Raw genomic sequence first — 14,253 nt, forward strand, 5'->3', positions numbered from 1 at the left:
TTTCTCTTCAATTATTCCACCCTCTGCCCTCTCTCCTCCTCATAATCTGAATAGAGCCAGATCCGTGTCCTCTAGATATTTAGAAGCTGGGCCTCGATGCCAAAACATGTAACCTTCCTCTTCTTTCAAGTGTGGAGTGAATTGGGAGTAAAAAGGGAGAGGAAGAGGAGAGAGGAGGCGGAGGGGGGGTGGCGTTAGTGCGTTGACCTCGTAATTCCCTCTCGGGGTTAAACAAAGTTGTGGAATCTCAGTTATGGTGGAGCTGGCGTTGATGCACGGAGAAAAAGAAAAAAAGGAGAATTATGCCAAAGTTGCGCTATACTTCTCCCAACTTCCTATTAAATTCTAATTAGGATTGATTTCTTGACCCTGCAAACAGACCCCCAGGATCTGGAGTCAGGTCTTTATCTCCATTAATTGCATCGTAATGGCTCAAAGATAATGATGGACGCGGCTCAATGCAGAAAAAAATCATATTATTTCTCTGCCTCTCGGCTCTTACAGATCTCACAGAAAAATCCAGTGATGTTCTGAGACTCTCTGCTCAAACAAAACTGACAAAGGTAAAAATGTAATCAGTGCGTTAACAACACCAGGATTAAGCCAGAGTGCCTGCAGGTGAAGCAGCTCGCTGTAGGCGGGGCCCACCATGGGGTTCATTCCAGGACCCTCCTGGCGTTGGCCCCTAATGATGTGTAATGGGGCCTCCTGCGCCCATTCCTAACCCCGGGACCTCCTGCTAATCACCGTGGCCACTAATGAGATGGAGAGACATGAAAGGGCTCGTTAGAGGACCCTCCCTATAATGCAGGCCTATTAATAGCCGCTTACCAAATCATTAGTCTCTAAACTGCAATTACGCTTTAAACCGGGAAGAAAAAGTGAAAGAAAGAGTGAGAGGAAGTCCAGAAGTGTGGAGAGTTACGGTGAGAGGACAGGGGAGAGGTGGATTTCAGTCCTGCCCTGTCAAAAACCTTGATGTTTCCCCACAAACAGGAATGAAACCTGTGAAATTCTCATTTGTTTTTAAATGTGTCTTTATGATCCAAGCTGTGATTCACACTTGTTTCCAGTGGCCTTTGGTGTGTGAGACACTTCTCACTTTTAAGCTGAAGTGGAAAATCAGAGGAAACGTTTCATGATAAGGTGACAGAAAGAACATCATAGAACTCTTTTACCTGGTTATAACAGCTGAATGAGGCCTTAGTTGCCTACCAAACTGTTGAAAGAAAGTTGTTGATGAGATACATTTATGACCAGCAATCCATCGAATACTTCCACTCCAAACCACAATTATCATCCTTTAAACGGCGCTAGATAAAATCAGGAAAATAACAACCCTTTAAATACATATCAGACTGTCTACACGTCTCCCGACCACCTCTAAGTATCACTGACGAGAGAATACAGGAAGCAAGGAGAGCGATGTCTTAAAATACACTTTTATTTACAACGTAAAACAAATACATTTCAATCATCATACAAATATCCCCTATCATTAACAACCAAATCAATCCTATTTACATGATAAAAACATTCTTGGTGGACGTCTGTCAGTCCAGGCAGAAATGATTAAAAAGTGAGACAAAAGTGAACAGCTGATGTGTGTGTGTGAGGAAAAACATCAGCAGATGAGTCAGTGGTGCTCTCAGGTCGCCATTTAAAGGCAATGTAAACATACAAGTATCTGTATTTGTGTTTCACAGAGGGATCTTTATCATTTCCCCCCTCCTCCTTCATCTTGAGGTCTTACTGGTGAAACATGTGATGAGGTCAGTCAGTTCTGATGATGATGATGATGATGATGATTATCCTTCTGTTAGTGTGTTTTGACCTCAGTGGCCGAGGAAGCTGAAGATGCTCCTCTGGGGGCCTTTAGTCTGTCCAGCAGGTGTGTTCTCCCTGCAGACCCTCTTTGCTGCCGGGTTCACGGCTCCCACCGGCCCCCTCTTCTTCATCATCATCTGAGGCGCAAGCACATCCAAAAGTTTAAGACAAATGCAAAACTATGCAAACTTGATAAGCGCTAATAAAATGACTACAGGCAAAACATGTGTTTTGTGGTTAAATTAATAGTTAAAACTAAATTAAAGGGTGTTAATGGTGAATCCTGTGATAAAACAAACTGCCCAGCAACAGACACTCTTGCATTTATATCTCATATCATCTAACAGGAGCTGTGGGCTTTGGCTCCACCTAGTGTCGTAAATGTAGAAGACATCAGAAGAAGAAAAGATATGCACCCGTAACCCTCACATGACTATCACACTGAGCAAATATTTTGTTTGTGTTTCTTATTTTAGCACAGAGATCAGAGGTGGCTAAAAAGACACGACCGGAGGCACCAAAACACATGACTGATCATTTTCGGGAAGTATTCTAGAAGTATGAAAAGAGTTTTAAAGAGTGTCCTCCTCATTTACACAACATCTGTCTGGTGGACTGAAGAGATGAGAAAGTAAATTGATAGCTCAATTTTGACACCAGAAGAACAATAAATATGCCAACAGGATTATTTAATTTCCAATATTTTGATGTGGGGATTGCTTGAGAGCTTTCCAAGATAAAAACAGATTATCTTAATAAATAAGGCATCTTTGAAGGAGAATTTTCAAATGTAGGGCCGCACTATATGGCCAATAATAATATATTGTCATTAATTTGACAGATATTGCAACTGTGATATGATTCATGATAATGTGACATTTGTTGGAGTCTATAACCAAAAAACAATATGTTCCCTTTGATCTGGAGATCGAGATTTGTACTTAAGATTTGTTTTTAATCAAATATTTTAACAGCGTCTGCAATTTCAACTACACCTCAATATATTGCGAAGCCTCATTTGAATTCGAGCACAGCAGTATTCCTAACCTTTAAAACTTTAGGATCAGTGCGAACACTTCTCAGGAGATGAAATGTTTTTTTAAAGCCATATTAAAAACACATTTTTTAAGCAGACTGTATCTTGTGCGGAGACTTCTTTTACATTGAATTTGTACTTCTGTAAAGTTTTGGCAGACTTGTCTTTGTCTGACATTTCATTGGTTTGTATTACATTATTCTTTTATGTCCTGTACCTGTTTCTCTTGTGTTTTGGTGTCATGTTATTGGCTGTTACGTGGACAGAATAACAATAAATTCTACTTTGACCTTTCTTTGATGAGTGAACATCAATATTCAAGTGAGATAATACTTTTACCGAGGCCCCTGGTGCATTAAAGACATTTTGTATTTTCAGCTTTAAACGTCTTCGGGGATTTCATGATTTGATTGTGATGCTTTGAAGCTCGTTCTGCCTCTATTCAGCGAGTCTCATATCCCTCACCTGTTTCTGGGGAGCATCTGAGGTCGAGCTGTCCTTCTCGGGAGACAGAGTCTGAAACAGGAATCCTCGGCTGTTTCTGGGCGCCAGAGGATTCCCTTCTGAGATTGACGCCAGCTTCTGGAGGACGGAGTGAGGCTGACTCAGTAGCGAGCCTCTTCTCACCTGGCAGGGATAAATAAAACATTAGTCTCAGACTGACCTTGTTCACTTCACAGAGAATATGTAATGAACTCTGCTGGTTAAATATTTAAAAAGGCAAGTGGCCAAAATCTCACTCTGCACCATTTTAGATCATTTTTAGTGAGGGGGTTTGTTTTATAGAAGTCAGTACCGAGCACAAAACTGATCTTTATGCTCCACTGGCCACACTAGCTGGCAGCTAAAGCTTTACACGTGACGGCTGCCTGTCTGCAAAAATGACAATGATAGAGGAAACAAACCTCCTGATTGTAGCTTGTTTTTGCTAGGTATGTTACAAAAAGAATAGGTATTCCAAAAAGAAACAAAGTTAAAATCATATTGAAAAATAGTCTTAATATTTTATCAGTTGTTTTTGTCCTTAGACGTAACCAGCGCTCCAACATCCATCATCAAATTCAAGCATTTTCAAGGAGCATTTTTAAACTTTTTCCAGCAGCTAACACCAGTGGTAAATCACAAATTATATCGATTCATACACTCAAAATGATTATTATTTCCGATCATGAACTATTAGTAATACAGCTAGGATGGCAAAATATTTGAATGATCCTGTCTCAAACTGAATTGAAGCTTAAAATTATGTGATAAAATGAGAAATCCACGATGAGTAGTTGACTACCCATAATATAAACCATAAGAAACATAAGAATAATAAGTCAGAAAAGCAAATGAAACCAAGATTCACCTGTAAGGGCTGTGAGGGTTTCTGGAAGGGGTTGAGAGCTGCTGAGGTCTTCCTCTCTGGTTGTGGTGCCACAGAAGATTCTGTGTGTGGAAAAGTTGGGAAGTTAGAAAACAAAAAACAAAAGAATAAATGCTTCTCTAAAAATAGCAATCAGGAAAACTTGTGGACAACATTTTGAACCTTTATCAGATTGCTTTTGTTCAGTGGTTCTGTGCATTTGTCATCTTGAAATGTTTTCTTATCTTAACACACTTGTGAAAAGGGACTTCCATAATTTGTTTTGAAAGGGAGAGGAGGTCAAGTGGTAAAATAGCTCTTTCATGCTGTTTTCTGACTAACTTCCTGTTGTAGAGCTGTGTTTATCATTTGGATCTGAGGATGTGAAACGGCTGTTAAAAAAAACCTCATTAATATGATGCGTAGCCACTCTATATAAGTCACATTTCTTCATTCCAGGAATCAGAATCAGAATCAGAATCAGAAAAAGCTTTATTGCCAAGTACGATGTTACACATACGAGGAATTTGTTGTGGTGATATTGGTGCATGCATCAAATAACTATTAAGTGAAAATATAACAAATTAACAATATAAACTATTTAAAGAATAAAAAATATAACAAATTAACAATATAAACTATTTTAAAAAGTAGAAAATATAACTATACAATATAAATATATATACACAATCTGTTTTTTGGGTAAAAGGATAAAAGGAGCAGACCAGCTGGCAGTGAACAATTACAAGAACACACGAATGCCACAACTGTCGGGAAAAACGCTTGTTGTTTAGCAATGACAGTGTTGGCAGCACTTTCTGCTCTGTGTCAGGGTTAGTTTAGTTTACTTTGCTGGGACACAAGCCAATGTTTTGTTGCAATCACAGTGTTTGAGTGCGAGTGTGTGTGTCTCTGTTTTATCTCCTATACTCTGTTGCACATCAGGTGGAGTTACTAACAGCCTTCTCAGTGCAGAGCAGAACAAGAAGCATAACACTGAGTAACTAAGACTTTAAAGATAAGACGCTGCTAAAAATCTGTGTTAATCACACCTTCACAACCATCGCTTCCAACTTCTAAAAGCTCAAATAGTTTGAGTAGTTTCAGATTTAGATGTGCTCCCAAACATTCAAAAGACCTGCTTTCTAAAACTATTATAACTGGACAAAAAAAAAAGAAAAAAAAAAGCCAGACTTCTTGTGAGGCCTCGAATCAAACGGACCTTTTCTCTGCAGGGTCTTGGCAGTGAGCTTCTTGGCAAGCTTCATGAAGTGACTGTCCTCCTCTCCAATCTTCTCATCATCTGCATCCAAATCTTCCCCTTTCTTGGCGTTCTGTTCAGACTGAGAGAGAAGACACACAGAAAGGAATGAAGACAAAACAACAACATCCCTCACAGCAGAGGAGAGGGGGCGACTCAACCACACAGGTCTTGAGCGCACACACAAATCAACACTTGAAGTCAACACTTCAAATAGACTTCCATTAATGGTTCCTCACTGTTCACTGTGTGCAGGTCTCTTAATATTACCTGTTCTCTGAGCCACTGTTCCCTCTCCAGTCTCTCCTTCCTCCTCTGGACCTCAGACAGGTCCACGTCATCTTCCTCCTCATCTTCCTCACCCTCTGCTCCCGTCCCGTCCACGTTGAAACCATCATCTGGAGGAAGAAGTTAGAAAAACTCAATGGCTTGTTGGAAGTTTAGTAAGGTTTGAGGAATATAAACACAAGATCTGATGGACTGAATGCTCAAAACATAGACCTCCTAGCTTGAAAGATACTTGAAGCTCCCAGCCTGAGATTACTTTGTGATAAACAGTTTTTCCCTCCATTTTTCTTGTATGTTTTTTTGGTTTGTACACTCACCTATATTTTTCCAACGGAAGCGTCGAGCTCGTCCCGGACCGTCAGAGTGCAGGTCGCCATCAGCGAGGTAGCGCTCCTGGTAGAGCCTCAGACGACGCTTGTCATCATCCATTATCTGCTTCCTGTAGGAACATTTCATCTCAGTTTAAAGATATCCAAGTTTAATTTTAACTACCGGACATTCCTGTTACAATTAGAGCAACGCTGGAGGAAACTCTCTGATGTGTATTAATGCAATTTGAGCTTGAGACAAACCTAAAGACCAGCTGAACCATGCAGTGGATAAACCACACAGCAAAACCCATTTCCAATAACACGCAGACACCCTGCAAACTCCCAGGGAACTCCAATTCTGATGTGTTCTTGTACACCATTCGTATTCTTTTATGTATTTACTGGTTATACAGTTCTCCAACGGTCAAATGTGTTACTGAAGGAGGGCACCAGATGGATTAAGATCCATTACTCACATGTGGATCTTGTTGACCTGGTCCTGTAGCTCTTCATCAGAGGGGAGGTCTTCTAGAATCTCCTCCTCCTCGTATTCACTCTCTCCGTCTCCGTCCTCATCATCGCTGCCCAGGTCGCTGCCTGACAACTCAGCCTCCGAGTCCAAGTAGTCGGTCAGACGCCTGTGAAGAGAATGAAGGAAACCATTTTAAACCCTGTGTGGCAGCGTGGAGTAGCTTTCTGTACAAGTTATATTTGATTCCACACTTACATTTTCTTCTTCTTCTTCTTAACCCGATGGGATGCGAACACTCCCTGCATCTCCTCCTCCTCTATATCATCGCCATCCTCCTCACCGGCTTCAGCCTCATCCCCATCTGCATCCTCTCCATCATCGTCATCATTGTCCTCCTCCTAAACACATAACTTATTTGTCACTTGCATTATAAAAAGACACACTGTGTGGAACTTTAGTAGCTAATTCATAACAGAGACAGCGGCATGCGTTGATTTTACCTGTTCACTTTCGACATCTGACAGAAGTCGGAACTCGCAGTCCTCTTCCTCCTCCTGCTCTTCCTCCTCTGGCTTCGTTTTACTTTATACAGACAAAAGCACTATGAGAATCTTGCAATTTCATACAAAATATTCCAAATATTACAACTTCAAGACTTTAATAAAAAGGAACTGTTGGAGTCATGAGAAAAAGTGGAAATATAGATCAGACATGGGATATATTTCAAATTCTGTGTACTGTACCTGTCTTGTGTCTGTGAAGCTGAACGAGAAGAACCTAAAAATAGAAGCAAGAGAAACAAATCTAAACATTGTGCAACTGGAAGGAAAATGATTAAAAAGATGCTCATAACACACTCAAATCTCAAAATCAAAATGTTGTGCATCAACCACACGTCCTTGAGAACAGGCTCTTATCGACAATAGAGCTGTAACGATTTGTCAATTAGTTAGCTGCTCTATTAGTCTTCTAATTCAAGTAAAAAATCTTCTTAAATGTGAGGATTTGGAGTTTTTCTTTGTCATTTATGAGAGTAAATAAAGAGTCTGAGCTTTAGACTGTTGATTGGACAGAATAAGCAATCTAAAGATGTTTCATGGGCTCTGGGAAGTTGTGACGAGCATTTCTCACAATTTCAACATTTTATAGACGAAACGCTTAATTGATTAATCAAGTAAATAATTTTCAGTTTCAGGCCTAAATAGAAAATAAAGAGGGGAGGTAGCAGACTTCTTTACCTGGACTTGGAAATTTCCCTGAGCACAGTCCGAGCAGCTGATCCATGGTATTATCAGATTCTTCATCCTCTCCTCTTTCTTTACTCTTCTCCGTTTCCACCTGCTCCTCTCCAGCCTGTGTTGGTGGAAAGGCTCCCGAGCACAACCCGAGCAGCTCATCCTCCTGTGTAGATCCAAGACCTTTGGTCTGACTCGAGCCGCTCTCCGCTGTCCCAAAAACGCCCGAACACAAACCCATCAGCTCCCCCATGTTGGCGTCCATTGCGTTTTCATCCAGGCTGTCCAGGATCAACTGTCTCTTGTGAGAGCGAGGCGCACCGGGGCGCGGCCCCACATTAAGGAAGCCATCTGCGTCAAGTAACTGAGAATGGGTGTCGTCTTCCAGGGAGAAGCGACCCTGAGAGTCTCCTCCCAGACCAGGACCAGAAGCTGCTCCACCCAGAGGCCCTGAATCTGCTCCTGGAGATGGAGGTGCATACAAGTCTTGGGAGTCCTCGACAGGGAGGCAAAGAGAGGGCTCGGAGAGTTTTCCTGAACTCTGAAGGGAAAATAGATTAAAAATTAAACCAGTTCATTTTGAAGCAAACAACAGTAATAAAGGCTGAAATATTTTTTTTTTATCCCACCTTGGAGGCAGAGCCGAGAAAGCTGGGCCTGAAGAGGCAGGGAGATGGGGAGCGGAAAATTGAGGAATTGGGGATGTTTCTCCCTGCGGAGCGCTGATGACTGACAGGCTGGTAGGAGGTTATCATAGATCCAGCAAGTTCGAAGCTGCTGTTGTGGCTGTTATCTTTCACCAGGGACAGAGAGTCGTCCTCTTCTAGAGACGAGAGGGATGACAGAGTGAGAAAAAAACAAGACAAAAAAACAAAAAAAAATACAAACTTTGCAAAAGTGTCACATTTTAGTGGAGCAGGCATTGTCGTCACGTAGTGGATATACATTAGTCTCTGGAGTGTAAATAGATTTGGATGAAGTGAGTGGAGTCTTTCACTGTACTCACCCATTTTATTGCTGCTGTCCTGTCCAGAAGGACCAGACCTTCTTACACCATCACTGAAAAGATGAACAGAGCAGGTCAACCTTTCACATTTCGTAGACTTTTAAATAGGAAAATAATCAGCTGATAATTGATCAGGAAATGTTCATTAGTTGCTTTAAAACTCAAGTCACAATTACCCTGTGCGAGAGCATGAGTTGCCCGGGAAGAGCAAGAGTGTGCCATCTGTGCTAACTGGGTAAGGAGTGGGTGAGGGTCCATTCAGTGCTGCAGGAGAAGGGCTCCTGACACTCTGGGCCACACTGCCTTCCTCCTCCTCCTCTGCTGCACCTTCATCACCTCCCAGTAATTCATCCAGACCCTGGTAAAAGGGAAGATTGTGTTTGATGTGAATACACAGAGATAAATGTGAAGATAGCTGGTCCAAAGCAGCAAGAAACAGACAAACATTCTGACCTCTTCTTCCTCAGAATCATCTGTCATATCTTCCTCCTCCTCTTCATCCTCCCCACATTCTTCATTGTCAAGGCGATTCAGCTCGGCCTTGCGTGCCCTCTCCTCCTGTCTCCGTTGGGCCATGGCGAGCTGCAGGCGCTGCTTCAGAGTCAGCAGCTTCTCTCCTATGAAAAGATGACGTTAGTCATGTCGGGAAGTCAGCAATCGAAATTCTCTTATTTTTGATAATCGCTGCCCTCTGCATGCACGTCACGTGAATACATACCTGGTTTGGTCACCACAGGCTCCTCTGCTCCCTCTTTAACAGTGACAGTGACTGACTCAGTGTGCAGCTCTTCCTGACCGGATGGCGTGCTGTCTTTACGGATGATGTTAACCTGCAATGTCCGCTCTCCCTGAGGACGCGTGGGTGCCTTGACATGACGAAGGAAGCGGTTCTTCAGGGCCTCCAGACCTAGTATAAATAAAAAGGTAAATAAAAGATCTAAATGCAGTGGTAGATGGGTTTATTCTGACCCACGACACATTCTTTCTGTCAATCCCTTCTTCTAAAACTTATAACACTCACCAGGGTTGAGCTCTGGAGGCTCGAGTTGAACAAAGGCTCCATCATCTGGGCACAATTTAACAACAGGTGGGGGGTCCAGTCCAAGCTTTTTAAGCATGGCAAATTTGTCCTTCTTGGGTTTAGTGTGTTGCTGTGGTGAAGGCTCTGCTGCAGCTGGATCAGTGCTCCCACACTGAGTGGCTAAAGGCTCATACACAACCTCAGATTTCGCCTCTTTTTGCAGAGCATCAGAATCAGACGTTACTACAGTCTTGCTTTGTTCTAAAGACGCAGCAGAGATTTCTTCTCCAGGGTCATATCTCACTACTGCATCTGTTGGGAGCGACTCCTGCAGACTCTCAGAGAGGTAAAGCATCGGTCCAGATTCCTGCTCGGGATCTAAGCTCTCAGTGGCTTCTTGGCCCTCGCTGAGTCTCTCTTGCTGCGGGGATGAGGTGGCAGCAGGGTGATGTATAGGCTGGATTTGAGTGGAGGACAGATCCAGAGAGGGAGAAGAGTCCTGCTCTGTGGATGGCTGCACAGAATCACTGGGTGGATCAGTGGGAGGTGTCGGTTTCTCCAACATCACGGCTGAATACTTGGTGGATCTGAAGACAGATTTTCATTTTTTTTATTTTTTATTTTTATGTCAGCCTTGACACACTGTGTTTGTCAGAAATAAATGTCAAGATGCAAAAACTGTTTAAAAACAGATAGTAACTTTTGACTAGCTTTTATGACTTACTTCAACAGTGCCATGGCAGAACCCTCTGGACGGGCTCTCTTCTTGAAGAACTGGTCAATGGTCTTCGGCTCAGGGATGTGGTACGGCAGACCAAGTTCGGACTCTACAAAAGTGTCAGAGATGAAGACATATGATTCCTTTTTAAAGGTCTGAACCAAAGTTTTCAGGTTATGATCCATAACTTAATACACTTGGGGATTAATTAGCTAAATCAAAAGACGGAGTTACAACGACAGAATAAAGAGAATAGAAGCGTTTCTTGTCAACTGACCTCTGACCAGCCTCTGGGACTCACTGTGGAGCTGCTTCATTGCCTCTTTGCTGGCTCGTGCAGCTTTCCTCTCCTGCAAACATCACACACATTGAGCATAAAACCACTTTCTGGCATTTCATATAAATCTGACAGCACTTATAATACATTTAAGAATTTTAAAGCTGCATACCACACGCTGGGGCTTCTCTGCTGCCACTTCATCCTCCTCGTCATCATCTTCCTCATTCAGGAGAGGATCCTGCAGCAATATTCAACACAGATTACAGAAAGAACCGTCTGGAAAACATCTGCAAAACACTGTTCAACTCTATTTCAGCACAACATTTCACTAACATTTTAATTTTTTTTTTTTTAACAATTTCTGAGACAAGGAATAAAGAGCTGTTTTGATTTAAGTCTAGAAATCTAAATAAATAATATAAGTTACAGAAAAAAAAACAAAAAGCAAAAAGCAAAAAACAACAAAAAAAAACCCAAACTTTTTTCTACCTTATGTTTTTTCATCCTCTGCTTGACAGCAGCTCTAATGGCCTCCAGAGACTCTTCTTCCTCCTCTTCCTCATCACCCAGACCAGTGTCAAACAGGTCGTTGTCACCCAGCGGACACCCACTGTCATTCAGAGCCCGAGCAGGAGGCGTGTTCTGTGGACATGGTAAAACGTTGTGTTCAACTACATAATAAATTCCACATAAAGGATTCATAATCTATTAAAAAAAATGTCCTTGATGTAGTACCGTAAGCAAAGAGCTATAAAAACAAAAAAATAACTTCGCTAACCTCATCTGTTTCAGAGAATCTGTCTTTCTTCTTCTTCAGTTTTTCCACAGCTTTGCTATGCTTCTCCTTTTTCTCCCGATGTCTCTGACTCTTCTCCCTCTTCTTCTGCTCCTTTGTCGATTCCTTCTCCTTCCTCACATCCTCCTGTTGCTCCTGTTCAGGCTCACTGTCTTCGCTGTCAATAGGAGCGTGGCGTATTCTCTTTGTTTTCTGCCCTCCTTTCTCTTTCCTCTCACTCTTCTCTTCCGCCTCTCCAGTCTCCATCTCATCTCCACTGGAAGCGGATAAGACAAGTGCTTCAGCCATGTGAACACTGTTATCTGCAGCTGCGCCCTCTTCCTCGCTGTCACTGTCTCGGATGGCGTTACGATGTGGCTTTCTGTGAACTGTGATGTCTTCATCATCATCAGAATCTGAAAACAAAATAATAATTTAGAAAGTCTTGTTGTTGCTGTTTATCTTTGTGTTTTACTTGTGTTTGCTCCTTTACTACCCAACGAAGGATATAACTTCAGTCTTCCTTTACCCTTTTTTTTTCTTACTACACTAGTTATCTTTAAGCACATGCAGTTAAGTCCTTGAGACACCTTTTTTGTGTTTTATGTAGCATTTATTTTTTTTCACACAGGTCTATCTCACAGAGTTTCCTTTAAGTGAGTACTGAGGATCCTGCCATTCAAATAGTAATGTGACTGTTGCATTCATGGTAAGCATTGTGATTAAGTGTCCACCAACTGCCTCAACTCTAAATTTACACATTCTCTTTTACAAAGCCAAAGTGCCTCAGTCCTGCCTGTCTGTGGCTGGATTATCATCTATTGTTGTGTTACTTCACCTGGAAGCTCTTCTCTATTGTTGGCTGTCACCGTCACCATCTCCTCTGCTGGAGAGCCCATCCCGCTGTCTGAATCGCTCTCTGCTGCAGTTGGGGGCACAACTGGGAGCCCTTCTGCCTGTGGACAATAACACAAAACAGAACTTACACATTATGACATTTATTTTCTATAATACTGAAGCACAGCAGTCTGTTTTACTGAGGATAAAACACACTGGAGGATCCCTATTCAAAAGTAACACAACCTTAATGTGAGGCACATACTAATGCTAAATATTAGATTCCAGGGCTACTTATTGTGCTAAATGTGATTTATTTCTATATTTTTATGTTTTCATTGAATACAAATCTGCTGGGTATTGATTCATAGTTAAAATGGAAGACTTCCTCCAACTGACTGCTGCTTTTTTTCTAGGATATCAAAGTTAAAGTTTGTGTCCGCATATGTCAGAAAATACACGTAGAAAAAAAAGGTAGTTTCTCTGCAAAGTTATCTTTAAAAGTCAAGGTTCAATTGTGTGACTTTCTGCAGGGAAATGGCTGTTAAATTACAGCAGTGGCGCCTTGCAATAAACCAAACAATGAGCACAAAACGCTGGCTAACGACATCGCTTCCGTTGCTGTGTTTGCAGTTAACTTAGCTTCATGAAACACCAGCACACATAAAGAAAGACAGAAGACACAAGCGAGTCTTCCCCAACATCACAATATGTTTAAATATAAGATTTCAACAGTGGTCGACGAAGCTAACAGGCAGTTAATCGACGTGACCAGGCCAAGGCACAACCACCATTACAGCTGGCTAAACCCAACCGAGCGAGCTAGCTAGCCGGCTAACGCTAACGATATCTGCACCTAGCTTAGCACATTTAAATGTTTTTGAATGCTTTTAATCGTTCCAGCCTTTCCCCATCACTTCTAACTAACGTGTACTTCATTGACAGCGTGGTACGTTCATGTTAGATAGACTTTCGTGTCAGTTGTGTGAAAGTGTTTCCTCACCTGGTGTTGAGAGTGGACGAGGCTCATCTTTGTCCGCCGGCTAGTTTACGCTCTTCTTGTGAAATAAACCAGCGCGGACAACCCTCCGCCGTATCTCAGCAGCCACAGCAGACGTCGAGAAGTTAATGTCCGTGCGACAGAAGCTATTTCAGTCGTTTAAAGCACATTTAGAAAGTGTTTAGCCGAGGTGCTCCTCTTCCTCCCGCCCGTTCCTACACACCGAATAGAAAATTTGATCTTTCGCGCGCCGTGACAGCTGGCCCCGAGTCTTTCCTCACCGAGGTGTCAATCGACCCGTCCTCGCTCTCCCATTGGTGCATTTGGCAGCGTTTGTATCCGCCTACTGTGACGACACAGCTTGGCGGGAGCTGATTTTAAATACCGGAGATGCCGAGGCGGGCGGGGCTGAAGGGTTTTAGTAGAGGTGAGTGTTTACTGGGGAAGTATCATCTCCTATCATGCACGAAATCCTGAAATATTACACTTGAATTTCTTGAATTTTGACTTTATGGTCAAAGCCAAATCAAAAGATCTGTATTATGTTATTACTACCTTTGACCTTATGTCAAATCAGTTCCTTCAAAGATTAGTTCATCATTGTCTTCCTGATGAGAAATCTCACCTCAAAATCACCTCCAATGTGAAAAAACTCTGTTTACAATATCCTGACCTTTCACCTTAACATCAAATCAATTCCTTCATAGGTTAATTGTGTTTTCATCTTCTTCCTGATGCCTCCTGATCATCTCTGTGGCAAACACTAGTTTGTGATACTCACACATTTTATTTAGCAAGATATTCCTCACAGAAGACTTTTGGTATTTTCAAAAAATAA

General features: G+C 42.1%; 1 protein-coding gene across 1 annotated transcript; it reads right to left on the bottom strand.

Annotated features, from left to right (window-relative positions):
• Window positions 1–1,428: 1,428 nt before the first annotated feature.
• LOC119017159 (claspin) lies at window positions 1,429–13,723 on the bottom strand. Its single transcript, XM_037093636.1, has 24 exons — window positions 13,419–13,723; window positions 12,417–12,534; window positions 11,582–11,994; window positions 11,293–11,445; window positions 10,973–11,041; window positions 10,801–10,873; window positions 10,530–10,632; window positions 9,806–10,392; window positions 9,503–9,691; window positions 9,238–9,401; window positions 8,961–9,142; window positions 8,785–8,837; window positions 8,408–8,601; window positions 7,782–8,319; window positions 7,287–7,320; window positions 7,044–7,125; window positions 6,799–6,941; window positions 6,548–6,709; window positions 6,078–6,199; window positions 5,743–5,870; window positions 5,434–5,554; window positions 4,215–4,294; window positions 3,329–3,490; window positions 1,429–1,964 (listed from the first exon to the last, which is right to left on the bottom strand). Exons 1-24 carry the CDS (start codon window positions 13,443–13,445, stop codon window positions 1,836–1,838), a joined length of 4,026 nt encoding a protein of 1,341 aa, XP_036949531.1. The 5' UTR covers window positions 13,446–13,723; the 3' UTR covers window positions 1,429–1,835.
• Window positions 13,724–14,253: the final 530 nt, after the last annotated feature.

Source organism: Acanthopagrus latus, chromosome 3, assembly GCF_904848185.1.
Source record: "Acanthopagrus latus isolate v.2019 chromosome 3, fAcaLat1.1, whole genome shotgun sequence".
NCBI classification, from domain to species: domain Eukaryota; kingdom Metazoa; phylum Chordata; class Actinopteri; order Spariformes; family Sparidae; genus Acanthopagrus; species Acanthopagrus latus.

What these genes read in the sequence shown, in the direction of transcription:
- LOC119017159 (XM_037093636.1), bottom strand. Translation starts at nt 13,445, where the DNA reads ATGAGCCTCGTCCACTCTCAACACCAG. An exon ending in ATGATTCTGAGGAAGAAGAG is followed by an intron (nt 9,143 to 9,237) that starts GTCAGAATGTTT and finishes CCCTTTTACCAG; the next exon opens with GGTCTGGATGAATTACTGGG. An exon ending in TTCTCGGCTCTGCCTCCAAG is followed by an intron (nt 8,320 to 8,407) that starts GTGGGATAAAAA and finishes TTTTCCCTTCAG; the next exon opens with AGTTCAGGAAAACTCTCCGA.